The 21,441-nt window shown below is 37.5% G+C and overlaps 1 protein-coding gene across 3 annotated transcripts in view; it reads right to left on the reverse strand.

Annotated features, from left to right (window-relative positions):
* Nucleotides 1-21,441, reverse strand: part of LOC107734575 (ephrin type-A receptor 6-like) — a 121,064-nt gene that overhangs the window by 68,898 nt on the left and 30,725 nt on the right. For all 3 annotated transcript variants that reach the window (XM_016546565.1, XM_016546564.1, XM_016546566.1), the window contains exon 3: nt 10,868-11,537. In XM_016546565.1, the coding sequence (XP_016402051.1) occupies nt 10,868-11,537 (670 nt within the window). The remainder of the gene's footprint in view (nt 1-10,867; nt 11,538-21,441) is intronic.

Raw genomic sequence — 21,441 nt, forward strand, 5'->3', positions numbered from 1 at the left:
TGCATCTGCTGCCTACTTATACTCACGCTGTGATCAGCAGCAGCTGGATGCAATAATCGCATGCCAATGTGCATTGGCTCGTTTAGTTTACACTCGAAGTAGATTGGTCCCTCTAAGCGAGATCCCAATTCGTCGGTCATCCGACGTGACGTCGAGAGTGACAGACTGAAAGGGAACTACTTTGCATGAATAAAAGTAGGGATGCCACTAATTTAAAGGGGCAGTTCACCTAAAATTCTGTCATCATTTATTCAACCTCATGTCATTCTAAACATTTATCTTCAAAACACAAATGAAGATATTTCTAATGAAACCTGAGAGATTTCTGCCCCTCCAATGAAAGTCATTTTGACACTTCAAAAAGTTCATAAAGACATTGTAATAATAATCCATATGAATTTAGCTGTTTAATCCAAGCTTCTGAAGTGACATGATCGCTTTATGTGATGAGCAGATTTAATTTAGGCTCTTATTCACATTTAAACTTTGCACATCAAATATGGTAGACTGTATCTCAACCTTGCTTGACACAAAAACAACCCTCACTGGCTCTTGCATGTTAAGCAAGTAAGTTTGAGCTTCCATTTATCATATTCTGTGTGCTCCATGTATGTGCGTTGACCATTTCTTATATTCACAAAGGAGGAACGAAAGGGGAAAAGTAATACAGTATTATTTCATTAAGATCCTTAAATTCGATCAAACTGATCAACATTCTGTGCAGTAACTAATTCTATAGTAAAGTGGGCATCAGTATGGTGTACTCACTCTGTAGGAAAGAACACTTTATTGGTGCATTACAGGACATCTTTTTTGTGCTTTTAATATAAAAGCCTCAAAATACTTTCGTAACTAATGTAGTTTTTTTATGTCAACAACATTGCTACAAAATTCCCATAGCAGCCTGATTGCCTACAGTTTATGCTAATGACTGAAAAAAATCAACATAATCACCCTGTGATTTCATAGTTCTATGCTTTCTTACACAACACACAATATGTGTTGAATACAGAATTCTATAAGATATTGCATCATTGCTGTCTTGATATTGAAAGCTTACTGAATATTCAGCTATTCTGACTACAAATCAGTAATAATGCATTAAAATATATACTTTAGGCAGTTGTCCACCGGCAATCTCTGGAAAAAAAAACTGCTTACTGCTATGCAAACTGAAGGAATAATCAAATTTGCAATTCATCTCAGCAGTACTCTCTCTCATATGTAGCATTAGAAAGTTCTAGAAATTTTGGCGAAAATGTTCATGTCAAATGACAAAGATGCACCTGATACATGTGAATAATTTTTATGTTGTGCTGTCCAAAATGGCAGTCATGTTGAACACCAAAAATAAGTTTTTGATTATTGATGCCATTGTAGAAATAGGCTAATACAGACTTTTAGCCATTATTACTGTAACTTATGCTGTGAGCTAACATTGGCGTTACCAGGATAAACCAATTTGCATTGAGCTGGTCATGTGATTTTAAAATGATATCTCCATGGGATGACCTGCCCCATGTTGTCACGTTTCATCCAAGATGATAAAGAAAGAATGGTCAGGTTTCCAAATAATGGTAATATTTATTATAACAAACTCAAAAGGCTTAACAAACTCGGGACAACATGTAAACACAAACACGGACAATACCAGACCATGAGGGAGAATAAGTGAGCAATTTAAATACACAATGGTGATGTACTAAATACAAACAGGTGTGCTTGTAATGAATGTTCATGGTAACTGATGACTGGCGTGAAAACTAGAAAAAAGGAAACAGGAAACTGACTGTGAACAAATTAAAGTCCATGATAAAGAAACTAATTGAACTCAATCGTGACACAATGTAAAATAAATTAGCTTGTATTAGTGAATCACGTCATTTGGATGGTCCATATGCAACACTGTTTTTTTATGGGAATATTTGGTTAAATGCTGCTGTTTATTGCTGTTTTCAACTCATTATGAGCCATATGAATTACAAGGTTGTTGTTTGTATTTAGCTTACATTTATTATGTCAAGTTGTAGTCAAGCTCAATCAAGCTCAATACCAGACTTTAATACAATGCTTGCATTGGTGAAATCCATTGGTATAAAAATTGGCTCACTCTATAATTATTATTAAGGTTGTGTTTCTAAAACTTCATAAACATATGATTTAAGAGGAGACACTGCATGCAAAAACATTGTTTTTTCATGCACCTGTCAAGTTTGAGATTTTGGGCTTTTTGGTTTTTCATAAAGTGTTTTTTCAGACTAGTGGAAAGAAAACATCCAAAAGACGCTGTTAAGTGTTTATATTGGCTTTGAATACTGATGGACACTCCATGGAATAACTGTCACTACTGTAAGAGGAGTTTTATGCCATCTCTTGCAATATTTTATAGTTTTAGATTTGTAGACGACAGCTTTAATAAAGCTCTCTTCATCCTGCTAAAGACAGATGTCTTCATTGCATTTGGCACAATCAATTCTGTGGTTGCTTTTATCACTGTACACTGGCATGTAGATGCAATATTCTCAGGATATTGATGTTTTTTGTTTTTAATTCTCTAACTTGAAACACTGTCTGCTGCATATCTCTAGAGTGATCCTGCTTACTAAAACAGTAAGCTTTTCCTCATTCCCCTTCACCTTGGCTGCACTGCCAAAACAAAGAAAAAAGTTTAGAAGTATATTTGAAAATAAAGCGTCCCCTCCTTCAGATTCAGAGCAGCGTTTGAAGCTTCATGTTATTGATATGAATAAGAAAAAAGAAAGGAGGTGGAAGGAAAGGAGAAAAACACTCTCATGGCATCTCCTGCTGTGCAGGTGTCCACACATCTGCTGTTTCAGTAATAGAGAAGAAGAGAAAAAACAGCAGAGAGGGACAAAAAGAAGAAATAAAGGAGGTCTCTTACTCTTAAGTTTCTTTCTGAGTGACAGGAGTTGGAAATATTTAGAATTGTCTCTGTAATTGGGGTAAAACAGCAAATGGACAGATAGTTTAAAGTTTCTGCTTTGCTTCTGTACACTGTATAATGTGAAGTAGTGTCCATAATTCAGTAGGAGGTCTGGCTAAGGTCTGAAAAAAAAGAGAGAGAAAGAAAGAAAAAGAGAGTGATGCAGTGAAAAGAAAACAAAAACACAATTATAAAAATAAAGCAGCCCCAGGTGACTGTGGCAAACTCAATTAAGCACATTTTGTACGATTCATCATTGTGTCTTTAGCCTCAGTGACCTCACGCAGGGGAAGGAACAGAACGTTTGATGCTGTGAAAACTACACTAGAAGAAAAGCAAAGAAGTGTCAGAGAGGCTCGGTTCTGCAGAAAGGATTCAGAGTGCTGCGGGTCAAGCTTGTGTGCTTCAATACCAGGAATGGCTGTATTTAGCAGATGGTTTAATTAAAATGCACAATGAGGGGGAGAGAGGGAAGGAGAGATAGAGACAGACTGGCAGAAGAAGAAAGTTAGAGGGAGAGAAAAAAAAAGAAAGAAAGAAAGAAATTAGCTGTGAATCTAACAAATGACTGTAATTAGCTGGTAGCTGCATGCTGAGATGCAGAAATGGGGCCAGTCACAACTGCAACTTAACTGGAACACAACAATTCTGAAGTCCATATTGAAAACAAACGGATTGAAATCCTTCCAAACAGTCTGATGTCTTTGTTGTTTTGCTCATTGGCACGTTCCAGGAATATGGTACAGTACAACATAGGCCTTGACTAAATGGAACAGGCTTTTTTCTAATTCAACTAAATATTACAGGAGCTGGTTTATTTACCATTTATTGTATATGCCATTTATTGCATTGTTACCACAATTTGTGACATGTCTAAAACAGTTTAAACTCAGAAGCAACATTAGTATAGTGTACACAAACACTTAAAGGCCAAATCGAAGCCATGCAACCCATAAGCTTTTGGTATAGCATTTCTCAGCCACAAAACCTTTGCTTTGGCCACCTAAGCAGACAAACAATTTGTCAGAACCTGATGCCACTGGCTTTTATAGTCAATGTAAGTCCTCAGACAGGACAACATCTATGCAACCTCTCTTTCTTTTGGGACTCAAAGGGAGGAGGAGAGAAAGACAGAAAAGAAAAAAAACAAAACAACCTGTAAGCGAAACAAAGAAGAAACCACCATGGGAAGATGGCCTCACCAAGACCTTTACTGGAGCAGGACGAAAAAATCAAAATAGAAACAAGTGCCCAATTCTCTTAAGAGAAGTGAGGGCCAGTAAGAAAACTGTCTTGAGAGTCAAAAGCTCATCTGACTCTAGTAGCTCAAAAGGTAGTCCTGTCAAAGCCTGTAGCATCACAAGTCCTAAGATGGAACGTGTGCAGGACAGAAATACCTTAGCTGTCTCGTCCTATGCATGAACCGAGACACAAGCAAGTATCTACCTAAAGATATGCCATAAACAGAAAAATGTTCAGCAGAAATAGCTGCTCCATCAGTTAAACGCTCCTGCAGAAATTCCAGCACGGGAGCCACCGGGCAGTGAACTGGTTCACTCTGTGTTGTCTGCACAGGATGTAAATAAATGGCATTTTAAAAGCATAGAGACGTCTCATAGATCATTCAGAATGGCCTCAGCAATATCAGACAAAAGTCTGAATCTAAAAGAGTGCCCCTTTCAGAGGCCAAACTCAAGTCTCCAAATCTCTGGATGTGGGTGCCATTGCAAGCCCAGAACCTGAGAGAGAAAGCCTGCTGTGACCAGCATTCTCTAAGCAGATTTCTCCAGAAGAGAGACCAGACTCTCCACAGAACAGATGTTAACATCTATTCCCAGAGGCACTGGGATAGACAGATAGAGTGAACCATAGGGAGAACAGTGTCGTCTCCCTGACCGCAAACAATCCAACCTCCTCTCTGCCAAACTTTTGTCAAATAAAGTTGACAATCTGAGGGTGAAACCTCCACTCCCTTGACCTTTGTCCGTTACTCAAAAAATGATTCCATGATTCAAACTCCACAACATGGAAGCCCTGCAGGTCTGGGAGGAAGTAATTCAAGGCCAGAACGATCGCCATCCACTACAGGCAATTAACGTGCCACTTGAGCAGCCTTCCAACCGTCATCCTTCCAAGTCCGAGCACCTGCATGTAACTCAGAGTATTCAATAAGCAGGCCAATGAGGACAAAGTCTTTGGCCATTGACTCACCACTGAAATGGTCTCATATGCAGCAGGCACAAAGGTAACACTAGAGACATTGACACCATGAGACTGCGATACAGGCCTACATGGACCCCTGCCCTGCTTTGAATGAATCCAGACACAGGCAAAATGTCTGAATGTCTTGATGACAAGCCACTAGCTCATGTGATTTTGCTAAAATCAGTCAATCATTGAGGTAATTCAACACTCGGAACATTTGGAGCTTTAATAAGGTCGGGGCAGCATCCATAGCATCAGCTAGTTATGCAGAGTTGAAGTGTACCTATGAAATGCAACTCTGTTTGGTCCACTTTAGTTAGGTTCTTTACATCAATTATTAGCCACAAAATCTGAAATTAGGCAACGTCGAAATAAACATCCAGAACTTTTCACATTACAATCAAACCACACTATAGATTTAAAGTAAACTAAACTCAGAGCACATCCTGAGATTGTTTATTTGGAGTGTTAACACAAGTTTCACAAAAAAACTGTTGAGGTCACTGACAGAAACAAAAAAGTCCTTACATTCGTTTATTTACATAAACCATGACATGCTTGAGCAGCAGAGCGCCACTAAATCCTAAAAAAACAGCCAATCAGACACGCACATTGATGGCTTGTTTCATCTGTTCGAGAAATTATCAAATGTGTTTCTTCAAGTGTGCATCTTTCTTCTAAGCAAAAACATTTCTTGTCAAATGTCAATTCAAAATGTCTTAAAGTCGGCTGCCACAGTGGCTGGTAGATGAGAAAAATGCATACATCCAGATTTGATGTGTTTAAAAATAGCTACATTTCAGACTAGGTTAATTTTACAATAGCTGATGGTAACGGTTGGAGAGTCCAGCACTCTGCAGCAGAATTTAAATAAGCTATCTGGCATTTACTGGATTGGTTCAGTGTCTCCGTCTTGTCTCCTTCAGTCCTGGGGCAAAGTAAACTTAAAGTCAGAACACATACATTCAGTATGTACCTTTCCAACAATCCCTCACAGCTGGCAGAATAGAGCATTGATGCAACACAGTGGAGAATCAGAACACGACAGGGAAGGGGAGCAAACGGCAGACAGGTGTTGATATAATGGATAGAAATCTGGTGCATATATGTGAGACCTGGCAGAAGAAACAAAAAATATAGAGATATGCCCATGGAACCTTGTGCTTATGATCAGAGGTGTGGAAAAAGATACAGGACACTGCTGTATTAATGCAATACAGATGAAACAATATTTGCCTTGCTTTCCGGTTGCAGTCAGACCTGATTAGGATCAAGACTGAAGAAGGCTCCTTCCAAGGTCCAAGTAAGCAACAGGCTTTGAAGAGAAAGCGCCTTTTGCAGGCTTAAGCATCAGTTCAGTTTGTGTTTTCCATCATCCATACCAAAACATATAAATCCAAAAGCTGGTTATTACATTTCCCAGACATACGTGTACACAATTTTGGTTAATTGTACAACCTGAGTAGAGATTAATATGAAACAACTGACAGCTCTGCATAGATGCAAAAAAAAAAGATGACATGATGTGTAGAAGGAATTTTTATAAGGAACTGGCAATTCTTAATTAACTGGTGCAAAACAATTATGAGAAACTCAAGTAAGGATCAAGGTATGTCACACTCAATTGAGTGATAACTGTAGGAGCATTAAAAATGTGTTAGCAGCTCTGTAAATGTGATAATTTTATTGATATTGGTTGAGAACAAATTGTATACTTCCAGTGGGGCTCCAGTGAGAAATACTGTATCCCACAATGCAATGCAAAAGTAATATCAACTCTTCTCTCAACTCATCTCTTTTGTGACTCATTATTTGATAAAACCGCCAAGAATAAACACTTTTTTAACACAAACTCACATTAAAATGCAAAATAGTCTTAAAGGAGACATCGGATGCATCATATTGACTGCTGACGGACTGTCCCTTATAACCATATTTCAGCCCTCAGCCAGTTGTACACTGTCCGCAATTTTCTCTGCGCACGAACAGCTGTAGCGACAACAACGTCTCGTAAGCAATGCAGGTGTTTTGTAGTTGGATGTAAAAGTGAACATGAGTCTTAATTTTCTCCCGACATCAGAGATACTGGATTAGTTTTGTTTTTGATAGTAATGCGCCACCGAATACACCTAAATTCGTTTATGTCTGCGCAAATCATTTTCTGCTTTCTGAACGAAGGACAATTCAAGGCAGGTTTTGCTAAAAAAGTTAAAACTCAAGGATGGCTCAGTACCCACTGTTTGTGATCCAGCTGCACCTCCAGAAGAAGCAAGTCTCACACTTTATATTTTTTATGATTATTTGAAAATCACCTTTCCTCTTCCACGGAAGAGAGGGGTGGGGTGAGTAGAGCTCATCAGCATTTAAAGAGACATACACCAAAACGGATCTCTGTGAACAGGTTTTTGACAAGGTAAAAAGGGTGGTGTTTTACACAACCATTGAGGAATTTTAACCAAAGTATGTTACAGACATTTCATGAAGACCCTAAAGAATCATACCAACTTGTGGAAAATGGGCATCCAATGTCCCCTTTAAAAACAGGGTAAGCGGTCTACAGTTTATGTATTATGCTAGTATCCCATTCCAAACATAGCCATTTTTTTCCCAAAAAGGTTCCTGAAAGACTCCATCACCCTTTTCATCCTGTATTCCATTCACCAAACTCCAAAGTTTGAGCTGCTGAAATTTTATATTGCTCAAACAGACAGGACAATGTTTTGAAAGAGCTGCAAAACCACAGTATTCAAGCTGTTCAGAAATACACCCTAAAACGGCTTACTTCTAGTTGTCTCTGTTCATTAAACCATGATAGGATAAAGTGTTTTAACATAAAAAAATGCCACACTTCATCTTTAAGAGATTAGCAATGTACAATGGCACGACTGACTTATCTCTGCACTTTTAAGTGGAACAACTTGCTCGGCAAAAAAGAGCAACACACAAAAAGAGTGTAACCAGCTTTTTAAACCCTTAAGGCTACAATCTCTCCTAGCAGAGCTGTGAAACACAGACAAGCAGTGGGTAGCGAGATTCTGAACCGTCACAGCAGTGGAAGGAGCCCCAGAGCATTAGTCCAGCAACAGTACAGACAGTCTCTCCAGGGGTATGTCAAATGAATAGAATGTTAAAATAATTCATGATACATTAGGCAAACAATACAAGTATGACGTACTGCGTCTGCTGGGATTCTGAAGTGTGCAAACAGTGAACCCTTCTGCTGTCTCATAATGGCAAGGGAGCGGAGAAGAAACCGATTTAGAAAGTTGGCAGAGAACGGTGGGTTGGGCAGTAATTTTCAAGTGTTAAAGAGCTACCAAGAATGTTGTTCCTTGTGGTTAAAATGAACTTTTTTTTAATAGGGAAGCACAATAAATTGTCACGATGTTGCTTATCAGCCAATATTAGAGATTCACTTCATTTATTTTGTATCCATTGATATTGGATATTTAACTTTGCATACCATTTTGCCCTGTTTTTTAAATTATTGTAGCCTTTAAAACATCTGATTTCATTTTTTAAGGTTCTGTTTTTTTTTATTTAGATAAAATAATATAGAATTTTAATATTTACTACACTTTATTCAGATTTACTGCTACTTGGCAAGATTCTGCATTTAAAATCCAGTTATTTCATAGGAATCTGCAAATCAGGAGTTTCGAGTGAAGGTGAAAATTTTCCCAATGTAGATTTTGCAAGTAAATTTGTCACATTGACCAACAGAAAGTTGCTTGGTCTAAAGGTCACCTCTATGTGAGTAGTGCTTCATGCATTGCTACACTATAGACAGTGGACAATCAGGCGTTTTTTACCCGTGAAATTTCACTAATGTGGCTGCACCTTTAGCAGTCATAACAGAAAACACCAGTATTGGCCAGAATTTTAAAACTGTATTCCTATTGTTTAAAAACACTTTATTTTCACAATTTTTTTAGTACTTCACATCAAGAATATATGTGACAATGCCAATTTGGAGCTGACACATCTGGATCACTAACAAACAAACTTCACCAATAAGGAAGTAAATAAATTCAGTACATACTCTGAAAATATGACAATTCATCTGTCTCTCTCTACCTCTGCTTCTGTCCCTGACACACACACACACAAGCACCATGCTGAGCAACTGGTCTCTGATGGGCAGGGGAGAGCTGATTATGGATTCACTTTGCAGCGGGAGCCGCCCTGATGCTGGGGGTTTAATTAGGGCTTTGACAGGTGCCAGTGCGATTGCAGCCTTAATCTGAGGAGTGATCTGCTTAGATAATGTGCAAAGAGGAAGAAAGAGACAGAGGTGGCAGGAAACGGGGGAGGCAGGTAGTAGAGATGCACTGAACAGCCTTGAGACTGCAGAGCTTTACTTTTGATGTACTCACTAAATCTAAATCATATCACAGACAGTGTGCTATCATAAGAGTGATACTTCATCTGGTGGATCTTAAATCCTGAGAAAGAGACTGAAAATAAGTGTCTCTCACACTGCAGAATCTTTAAAGCTTTTGAAGAATGGTTGAAATGCTCAGTTATTGTATGATAATGAGGAGAATGTAATGATGCCTTTGACTCCCACTGCCATCTTCTATTCTCTCACATGTACAGAGAACCTCCCTACAGGATGCCGCAGCGTGAACCAGGTCAGTCACTGATGTCTCTATCATGACTGTCCCTTCCTCTTTCCATACAGAAGATCACAGCAGAATTCTCTTATCACTTTTCACCTGCTGTCAGGAATGGGGCTTTTCTCAGTCAATCACAAATGGAAAAGAGTTGGGCGGTATGTCAAAATCTTAAGGATGAGTAATTTTATATCTTGTTAACTTTATATTTAAGCAATGTCCCACAAGCAAGTGCTGGTGTACTTAATATCTCCTTGATATTACTTTTATGCAACTAAACAGGAGCAGATATCGAGTGACGCACATTTCAGACAAAAGCTGGCCTGTTCTTCACCAACACAAACAGTTCCAAAAAAAGCAAGTGAAGTATCAAGCTTTGCACATTGGCAAGCAACATTCAGACTGGAATACAATATGTGAGTGGAATGGCGTGACAGTAATTTTCCCTCCCGGCTCAAATCATTCTGTAATCACTCCACTTTACCTCCGCTCCGGGTTGCACCTTTCCAAGCAAATCTGAAGCCAGAGAAAATTCAGATACTGTAACTTTCAAAAATATATAAATAAATGCATAAAAATCACAAGCAAAATCAAAATCACTGTTCACATACACTGGTAAAAACACAGAGGACACATTCAAGCTGAGTCATGTGTACAGCGGCCTTGGAACAACACTTGACTAATCAAGGGTCAGAAGGTCGGAGGGCCAGAACCGCAGTATAAATCACAATAGAGATGTTTAAAAATGTTAGAAATGTTTCTTGAGCAGCAAATCAGTATATTAAAGTGATTTCTGAAGAATCATGTGACACTGAAGACTGGAGTAATGGCTGCTGAAAATTCTGGTTTGACATCACAGAATTAAATGTAATTTTAAAATATATTCAAAGAGACACACACACACACACACACATATATATATATATATATATATATATATAATATTTTAAATATTATATAATAATTTTTAAATTAGTATACAGTATTAAATTAGACACCAGTATGAATCATATACACTGATAATTATACAATCTAGGTATATGTACACTACCGTCCTATAGCAGAGACAGAAAACGAAGCAGGATTTAATGTTAGAACTCACCAATACAGAGACTGTCACTCTCCTCATAGCCTATGCTGCAGACACAACGGCCCAGTGGCACCAGCCAATCCCCATCAGCTCCACAGTACAGCCTAGGTGTGTCCCGTTCCTCAGCGTTCTCAACACATGCTCCCCTGACCTCCACCAATGAAGACGAATCCACCCGCGGTACAGTGTCAGGGAAGGCGGCAAGGTTTCTCAGGGTAGAAGGGCACTTTTTGTAATAAACTCTCACAGACAGCAGGGCGATACATGCACCCACGTCCTGGAAGGCCAAGTAGAAACCCTTACGAGCTATTGGACCCACTTCCCGCACTTCGGTATTCAGCCTCAGAACACGGTCGCCCAGGTCTGTCTGTGTGAAACTCTCATCGGCAGCAATAGTATCGATTTTGGCGTAGTCGTTGGGATGAAAATGAGTATTGGCACCATGCGGCTCATCTGTCTCAAAGTAGAGGAGGTTAAAAGTCTCCTTACACGTGCCAGAGACCCAGGGAATGCTGTTGCAGTCCCGCAGCGTGAAGCGAAGCTCCACATAGATCTTCTGCGCAGCCTGACGGGGTATCCAGTTTGTACGGAGCCAGTTGTTCTGGTTGGGTTCCATTACGTGGCACACCTGGAAGGTGTGGATGGGACGGTTATGCTCATCCATCTCCGTTATGGCATCCCACTGTGGAGAGCAAAGGACAGAGGTATGAGAAGATAGATAGTGGGATAATTGGAGAAAGCAAAATTCTGTTTTTTTTTTTGCTGTGTAAAATTCATATAATATACATTAAATGGTTATTTATACACATGAATATACAATACTATAAAGTACACTACACTACCGTTCAAACGTTTGGGGTTGGTAAAAAAAGATTTTCCGGATTTCCTTGTTTTCATCATTATACGGTAAGGGGCCCTATAACACATCTTCTGAAAGACTACAGAATCTCAGGATCAAAACACAGGCAAAAAAAGAAGCAGAAACAAGGAATCGCATCTGTAAGCAGATGCGTGTGTAAAATAACATGATCGTTAAACATTAAACAGCATATAAATCAAAACTGCCTAATGTTACTGAATAAAATGCCGATGAAGTGGTACAGGACTGTGCACGCTTTGGGGTGTTGATGGAAGTGATCTACTCCATCTATGTATGCTTTGATAATTGATTTGAATCTGATCTGGACGTAGTCTTTGACAAAAACATGATTTTTTTTCAGCTTTTTGTTCAAAATCTTGCTTTTATTTTTATGAAACTTACCCACAATCTGATAAAAAAAATTAAAATAAATACTCTTTCTTTTGACATATTGCATGTACAGATATTCATACAAAATATTTTGGAGGCTATGAAAATTTTGATTGAAAATGCTGGCGGTGGCTGGCACAAAAAAAAATGCTAGCAGGGAAAGTTAAAGAAGTCTCTTATATAAAGAAGTCTCATTTATTTGATCAAAAATACAGTAAAACAGTAATATTGTGAACTATCACTATGATTTAAAATAACTGTTTTCTATTTGAATATATTTTGAAATGTAATTTATTTCAGCAAAGCTGAAATTTCTGCAGCCATCACTCCAGTCTTAAGTGTCACATGATTCTTCAGGAATCATTCTATGATGTTGATTTGCTGCTCAAAAAAGAAAAAAACATTTCTTCTTATTATCAACGTTGAAAACAGCTGTGCAGATTAATATTCTTATGGAAAATTATTTTTCAATTTAGAATGAATTTTAGTATGAAAATAATTGATAAATTATGATTTGTCAGTGAAAATGTTCATATACAGATTTCACACAAATCTGTGCGCAGAGCTGGGTAGTAACTGATTACATGTAAGTAATTATGGATTACATAATCAGATTCCAAAAATTAAGTACTTGTAATTATATTAAATTACATTCTAAAAAACTCGTAATCAGACTACAGTTACTTTTTTATTGATTACATATTCTTCACACAACAACAATAAATTATTAATCATTTATTGATTATCACTAATTCCTTTTTTTCATCTTTTAAATGTTCCTTTCTAAAATAGGCTACTGCTTATATACTCTCAGAAAATCTTCCAGTTTTGTGGACATTCACACAAAGAACAGTCATAAGTCAGGTGGCCACACAGCATTTGACCACTGGATTTCCAAAAAAACATTTCAGGTTTAAGAAAGTGTTTAAACATTGCATCAACCACTGAACACATTAATTTTTATTTGAATTATGGTGGGTTATTTAACCATGTATTACTATGTCTTTGCAAGGCTTTTGTCTTCCAAACATATTAAAATGCACAAATTCATGTTATCTCTTAATGCAGGGATTCCCAAACTTTTTTGTCTTCTGAACCTCTTTCACCTAATATATTTACTTGAAGTACCCCTGAGATTTTAAAATAAATATTTTAATAATTAAGTATCACATTTGCATGTTCACGGTTCTCTGACGTTGGTTAATGGTCACATGGCATGCAGGTAAACAAATACAATATTTCATTTTTTAGTTAGTATTTTATTTTAATTGATGTTATATTAAAATAATTTATTTTACTTTTACATTTTATGATTTAATCAATTATTAGCTTTTCGTTAAACTCATGAACCCCTTGCAGTTCCTTTATGAACCCCCGTTTGGGAAACCTTGGCATAATGTAATGTTTAATGCACTGCATGTTTTTAATTACAACAAATATTTCCTTACTCTTTGTATTTTTATGTCAATATGGTACAATATTATGCTATTTAAACCAATGTGATAAATGAGTTCAGTCAAAAGTAATCTAAAAGTAATCAAAAAGTAGTCTGATTACATTACACACAATGTGTAATGTAATGGATTACGTTACTAACTACAATTGAAGAGTTCATTTGCAAAAACAGATAACTCTGTTTTTATACATTTTCATACATCATGTTTTTTTTTATTATTATTGTGCATTCCAAGTAATATCAATCAAACTGAAGTTGGGTTGTTTTTATAAAGTAACAGCAACTAAAAAATAAAACAAAAAAGTAACTTACAAAATTAAAGTTCATTAAAAGTATATTTTTTATATATTAAAAGTTTGTTTTTTAGCAAAAGTAGATAACTCCAACTTTCGTTTTTTGGCAAAAGCAGGTAACACTTGGTTAATCTTTGTAATCTCCTCAGCTGACAATGTAGACGCCTAACAAACTTTGTTGTTATTACACGCAATACAGGGAGCTTTTCCCTCACCACTGTAACGTGCTGCTTTAGTTCCATAAAAAGTTTCCGCTTTTATTTTCCTTTTACACCCCGAAGAAGATATCACGGGTTCATCAAGTTTGTTGAAATTATCTATCCTCGATCACTTTTAGTCAGCTTTGACGTAACTCCTTTAGACAAAACTCCTCTCGGCTAGCACGTCTTTACGACGTGACTAGCAGCCTTGTCACCTGACCTGAATACTGCTTGCAGATTTTCTAAAACTGATTTATCGGGTTGCGTACACAAACAACAAGGGTGCTTGTCGGTTTCTGCTGTAAAACGTGAACACACGATGCCTTGACAGTGGACAATACCGGCTTTTGTGACAAAAACAAAACTCCTCTCGGCTAGCACGTCTTTACGACGTGACTAGCAGCCTTGTCACCTGACCTGAATACTGCTTGCAGATTTTCTAAAACTGATTTATCGGGTTGCGTACACAAACAACAAGGGTGCTTGTCGGTTTCTGCTGTAAAACGTGAACACACGATGCCTTGACAGTGGACAATACCGGCTTTTGTGACAAAACGTGCTGATGGTTCAGAACGTGCTATATGTGGAGAATAACGCACGGCAGTCAGTTTTTTATTTTTTAAACGTGACGTTTATCGGTTTTTGCAAATGAACTCTTCAATTTTTGCCATGTAATTAAATTGTACATTTTTTAAAAGCAGATCGTAAGTGTATTTATTTCTTGTCTCATTAGTGTTTAGCGCAGTTGTCGTTGCTAGGAAACGCTTGTTTGTTTACTGTGTTGAGACGTGCTGAAGTTGCGTTTGGTCTCGTACTCTATCGCATACCTTGTCAGTGTCGTGCGCTTGCTTAGACCTTTGTTGTGATAAACAGTAAAGTGTGTTCAAGCGCTAGCAAAAGACAGTGTAAAGAAATACTCTTTGAGAGAAGCAGTCAATCAGCGGAAGTTAAAAGCAGATCGTAAGTGCATTTATTTCTTGTCTCATTAGTGTTTAGCGCAGTTGTCGTTGCTAGGAAACGCTTGTTTGTTTACTGTGTTGAGACGTGCTGAAGTTGCGTTTGGTCTCGTACTCTATCGCATACCTTGTCAGTGTCGTGCGCTTGCTTAGACCTTTGTTGTGATAATTTGGAATCAGTAACGCATTACAGTTTGTAAGTAATCTACCCAGCTCTGTCTGTATGTACACACAATTACTAAATTAGACCCAATGTTTGCCCCTTCTGATAGCAAAACATCACTATCTATTTATTTCACTGTCACATCCAGGCAATGTGAGACTCCTTACTGCCATTTTCAATAGAATTACATCATTTTTTAAGTAGTATCTCTAGACTGTGATGTGCTACCCATATGCTTGGTTATGCTGAGGCTGTGAACACAGCAAGGCATAAGAGCCTAATAGATTTACTAAAGACACAAGCTACAGCTGAATCAAACAGTAATGACAGGACGTCTGGCCATCACACTGCTGCTCTGCTTTGAATGACTTTCTGCATTGTTCTCTCTTTTACACGTCCTTTTTCTCTTTCTAAACACGTTGTATTGCACACATTTGCTTTTCCAAACACTTCCCATATCTTGTTATAACGCTCTCACTCTCTTTTCCACATCTTCTCACTTTCTTTTTCACAAACTCTCACTATGTTCCGGCATTCTTATTTTCCACCCATTCAGTGTCTTTCTCATACATAGTTCTTTTGTACTCCCACTTTTTTTTTTTCACTTAACTGTTTTCCTCACTATTTCTCCTCTTCTTTCTGTCTTCAGCATAAATCTCTTCATCCGATCATCTGTTTCCTCTTATTTTCTTTTGTTTCTTATCTCCCTAATCTGTCTCCCTCTGATAATGAATTAAGAAGGATGCACTTCATTAGCACTAAAGCCTCCACATATTCACTTTCATTATTGCAGTGATAAGCTAAGCCTTCCCTAATAGCCTCTCAATCAGAAACTTGCTGTATCATAGCCCTGATGTGTGCCGATAGCTCCTCACAATAGTCCGCTGTTTGCAACCAAAATGTTTGATTGAAAGAGCGTCTAAAGAGTTCCATTTCCAAACAGGTCAAGTCAGCTCATGTTCAGTTTATACTGTACGTAATTTGCAGCTTAAACTGGATATAATGGCATTAAAATGCTTGTGACAAGGCCCAGGTCATCAGTCCTGCAGAACAACTACATAGAGTCACATGGACACAAGAAATGTAAATATATCTGAAAAATAAACAAATAAATAAATAAATAAGGGATACATGGGGCAAGCTGTCACGCATGGAAGTTGTCACAAAAAATTACCCTTTTATATTCTTATTTTTTTATTTATTTATATATTTATTTATATTTATTTTTTGCCACATCTGCTGATGACGGAAGAATTGAGAAAATGATATATATCAAACAAACAAATAAATACATAAATATTTATTTATTTTTTAGATGTGACTTTTAAACTTGAATGAATGTGTGACCAGGTTTTTATTGATGTCTGGCCGTAAATATTTGTTTATTGGGTCACACTTTGATATGGGGACAAATTCTGACTATTAACTAACAATTAACTACAACTTTTCCATCAAAAACTTAAACTCCTAATTTGCTGCTTATTATTAATAGATAATAAGGTAGTTGTTGAGTTCATGTATGAGGTAGGATTAAAGGGATAGTTCACCATCAGTTGCTGGTCCCCATTGACTTCCATAGTATGGGGGGGAAAACACTATGCAAGTCAATGGGAACCAGCAACTGAAGGTGAACTATTCCTTTAAGGGATCTAAAACATGGTCATGCAGAATATGGCATTAATATGTGCTTTACAAGTACTAATAAATAGCCAATGTGCTTGTAATATGCATGCTAATAAGCAACTAATTAATAGTGAGAATTGGTCATTAAAGTGTTTATTATCATTGTCTTATGCAGTCGTAGGTTTATAAAATACCCAGGAGCCTGTGGAGTTTGAGCAAACAATGTCCTGCTTTTGTTAAAAAAAAAAAAAAAGTTATCTGATGCTGATGATAATGTTTAGCAAACTTTTCATTATCTCCCGACAGGTCATATAATGTCATTCATAAAGTCATGAAATTAATAAATTGACCTCAGAACAGCACACCGACTCTTGGTAGTTTGATACATGCCCTGATCCTATAATCTCCTCTCACCCTGTCACTGCCTTCCAGCCTTTTGTTTCTCATCAGCTTTTTTGTTGGTGGTAAAACGAGGCATTTAGAAGAACGGGGAGGCAGCACCGTGCTTTCAATCTCCTGCTAGAAAGTGGCCGGATATATCTAGGAACACTGCGGCGGGGATGAGATATCAGCACGCGGCTTAAGATGCTACACGCGCTGATAAAAGTGGCTGAGATGGATGAAGCTAAAATCGCTGGCTACACATCACATTAAGTTGGCAGGGGTCCACAGAGAAGGATTCAAAAATGGCACAGATCGGTGTGATAGAGACAACATGGAGGAAATGCATCTCGGGGATGAGGGGGGGATTCATTGCTTTTAAAATGGTTTAAAAATGGTTTCTATCAGCAGATGTCTAGATGCCTGACTCTCCTTTGATATCTGTCATCATTTCTCCACTTGGAAACTGTGAAAAAGGCATATCGCTAGTGCAGTCGCTGGCAAGAGCCACACGCACACAACAGGACATAGGATATTTTAGATAATGCTGGTACACTGTAATGCATATGGAAATCAATATGCTTATAACAACACTAAATTTGAATCTGTCAGTGGTGGTCCTCTATTTGGAATACAGCTTTTTTCTGACTGTATTTGGCCTCTCTGGCTGTAAATGAACCTTTTCAGCAAGCGCCTCTGAACTGACTGGCATGTCAATATGTACGCTCAATAGCTTAAAAGCATCTATTATCACCATAGATTTCTGTTTGTCAGATCCAGCTTAGGATTGATCTTTAAAGCTTTGATTTTTCTGCACGTCCTGCATTGAAAGTACACACTTCGAGACGCCATAATAGAATTTACACAACCCAAATAAAGGTCTGCTATCAGGGGAGTTGGGGGGGTTTATCAATTGCAAACGAGCCCTGGGCAAATGGAAATACAATTAAACTTGAGTGTGAATTTAATTATCTTTTAATTATTAAGTACACATTAACCTTGGGTAATGGAAGTGCTTTGTGAGAGAGATACCGGCACTACCTTTGACTCAATAATTGATTAATTGACTTCCACTTCAAATGGCATCAATAAAAACACCAGATGAATGACAAACATTCGTTTCTGTGTCATGGATCTCTTCAACCTTGTGCAATGCCTGTGGCTCAAACTCTTTATTTATTTACTTGCTTTATTTCTTTATTTATATGCTTATTTGTTTTTAGAGCAAAATTTATGTATTTCATTTTTTCCCTTTAATTAAATCAAATCAAATATTAATCCATTCAATTTCTCAATTCATGTTTAATTGTATAGCGCTTTACACATTTCATATTGTTTCAAAGCCTATCACTTTTTACAGAAAATGCATGTTTCTGTTAGATGTTACATGTTCAGGTTACAATTAAGCATAAATAAAATGTAGAAAAAAATACACAGGTAACAATTATAATTATAACAACTTACATGGACTGCCAGTTTAACATATTAATTTAGAGCTAGTGATTAATTATTTAAAAAATCAACAATCAACTGATATATTTCCGGAAATGAACAATTTACTGACATGCAAAGCCACTTTTTTAATGTCTATTCAAATTCTACCACAATAACATTTCTGATTTAATTAAATAATTAATTAATTTACAATATCATGTATTTGATTACAACATAAACTATGCAAAAATTTAAATGCACAGTTAAACCATTAGAAATAAAAAAATATATATATTTATTTGTGTGTCTGTGTATTTTCACATATTTTCAAGTGTATCATGTATATTTGAATGCACATGAGTTCCCTTTCAGTCGGTCACTCTCGACATCACGTCGGATGACCGACGAATTGGGATCTCGCTTAGAGAGACCAATCTACTTCGAGTGTAAACTAAATGAGCCAATGCACATTGGCATGCGATTATTGCATCCAGCTGCCGCTGATCACAGCGTGAGTATAAGTAGGCAGCAGATGCAGCGCATATTCAGCTTTTTGCTTCGGAGCCGAGCGATCACATCGTTCTCAGTATGCATTTAGGTCGTCTCCTGCCTAATCTATCCTTTGTCTTTATTTTGCTTCATTATCCCAGACTGTTTTACAACCTAGACTCAGATACAATCTCTATTCCGATATGACTTTATTTCCGAATTAAAAAAAAGAAAAGCCAATCAAAACCTTGTTTCTCATAAGAGAAACAAGAAGGAAAGGAAAGCGAAAGTGAGTGATAGCGAGAATGAGTGAGCGATAGAGACAAGAAAATGCCATCTACCCTCTACAAAGAAAGTAAGAGGGACAGTGGATAAAGATGGAAAGAGATGCTGCTGAAATCTAACATCTAACAGCAGCGACACAAAAGGTAGACAGTGATGAAAGACTCCATTTATGGGCTTTGTCATTTAAACAACAAAAAAGGTTTCCCTTCCATCATGCACCAGCAATGGACAAAGGGAACAAGAGCAGTAGAGGCCAACGGGACCTGTGACATCAGGGTCACTCTGGACGGTCAGGAACAACAATGACCTACTTCCACCCGAAATCTTCTCTATATTCTTTTGTCATTATGACTCCTGTACAAGAACCATCGCAAGGAAACAGCAAAGGGACACATTTGACATTTTGTTCTGTCTGTTATATAGAACAATATACAATCCATCAATAGTTAATTGATGGACTGGAGTCATTGTGGATTATTGTGATGTTTTTATCAGCTGTTTGGACTCTCATTCTGACGGCACCCATTCACTGCAGAGGATCCACTGGTGAGCAAGTGAGTGAGTGAAGTGACGTGTGGCCAAGTATAGTGACCCATACTCAGAATTTGTGCTCTGCATTTAACCCATCCAAGTGCACACACACAGTAGTGAACACACACACACACCGTGAACACACACCAGAGAAGTGGGCACAGAAGATATTGCTGCAGCGCCCGGTGAGCAATTGGGGGTTCATTGCCTTGCTCAAGGGTCTCACCTCAGTCCCTTTTTATTGAGAGAGGAAGAGGAAGAGAGATGAAGAGAGTGCTGGTTATTCACTCCCCCCACCGACAATTCCTGCCGGACCTGAGACTCGAACCTGCAACCTTCGGGTTACAAGTCCGACTCTCTAACCATTAGGCCACGACTGCAAACGCCTGAGGGTGAGTACACTTTCAGCAAATGTCCATTTTTAGTGAAGTATTCCTTGAATGTCCTTGAACTATTCCTTGAACTATTCCTTGGAAGTGCTAAGTGAACAAGACACAGATTTTTGTACTGAAATAAGTGGTGCAACTGTTTGGTTGCTTGTGCATTCTGGTCACTAGTATTCAGCACAAATCAAACAATTGTTCAATGTTCAATCTATTGTATTACCTGGAAAGCTTTGCTGCTGTTCCTGACCAAAAACGCAGGATACGACATGTGTCAAGGCCGACCGGGCATGTAAATGAGAAGCAACAGCAATTTGTCACTGCCTGTAAAGCAGAGGGTGATGGTGATGTATTGCACTCAAACCAGGTTCTCATGCTAACCTTCAATCGGACAAGTTATGAAAACAAGGCTCTCACAACCATGAAAACAGATATAGGGCAAAGCGTTACAGTTGAGAGAGAGAGAGAGAGAGAGAGAGAGAGAGAGGAAGATAAAAAGAGATGGAGGGACAGCGATAGAAAAGAGCGAAAGCAATATTGGTACTAAGCGAAGGTGTCTCAGTGTTACGTTGTTGTATTTTCAGGACAATGAAGATTATCAGTAAACCACAAAAGATATAAATGTACAAAAATATTCACAGTAAAAAAGGCTGCTGTGGTTGTTAGAAATTCACCATTAAAAAAAAAGATTAAGCTGCTTGTAACCTTATAGTATTTCATTAAATGATATAATTTACCAATCTACTTGAACAACAAAAATTTGCCTTTACCTTTAAAGTTGCAATGAAATGGAAGTAGTGACTTTCTAAAAAAAAGTTACAAAAGCTGTCACGGAACGATACCCTTACAAAAGGTACAATTTTGTACCTTACTTATTACCCATAAAGAGTGCATATTAGAAACTTAAAGGTACATTTTAGTACCTTTTGAAAAGATAAAGTTACATATAAATAAAATGTCACACTTTATTTTAAGGTCCAGTTCTCACCATTACCTATTTAATAACAATGCCTCAATAAACTCCTAATTACTGTTTATTAATAGTTAATAAAGTAGTTGTTAAGTTTAGGTATTGGGTAGGATTGAGGAAATATATATTTCCTCAATATATATATATATATATATATATATATATATATACAG

Source organism: Sinocyclocheilus rhinocerous, unplaced genomic scaffold (assembly GCF_001515625.1).
Source record: "Sinocyclocheilus rhinocerous isolate Xijiao unplaced genomic scaffold, SAMN03320098_v1.1 scaffold580, whole genome shotgun sequence".
Taxonomy (NCBI): Eukaryota; Metazoa; Chordata; class Actinopteri; order Cypriniformes; family Cyprinidae; genus Sinocyclocheilus; species Sinocyclocheilus rhinocerous.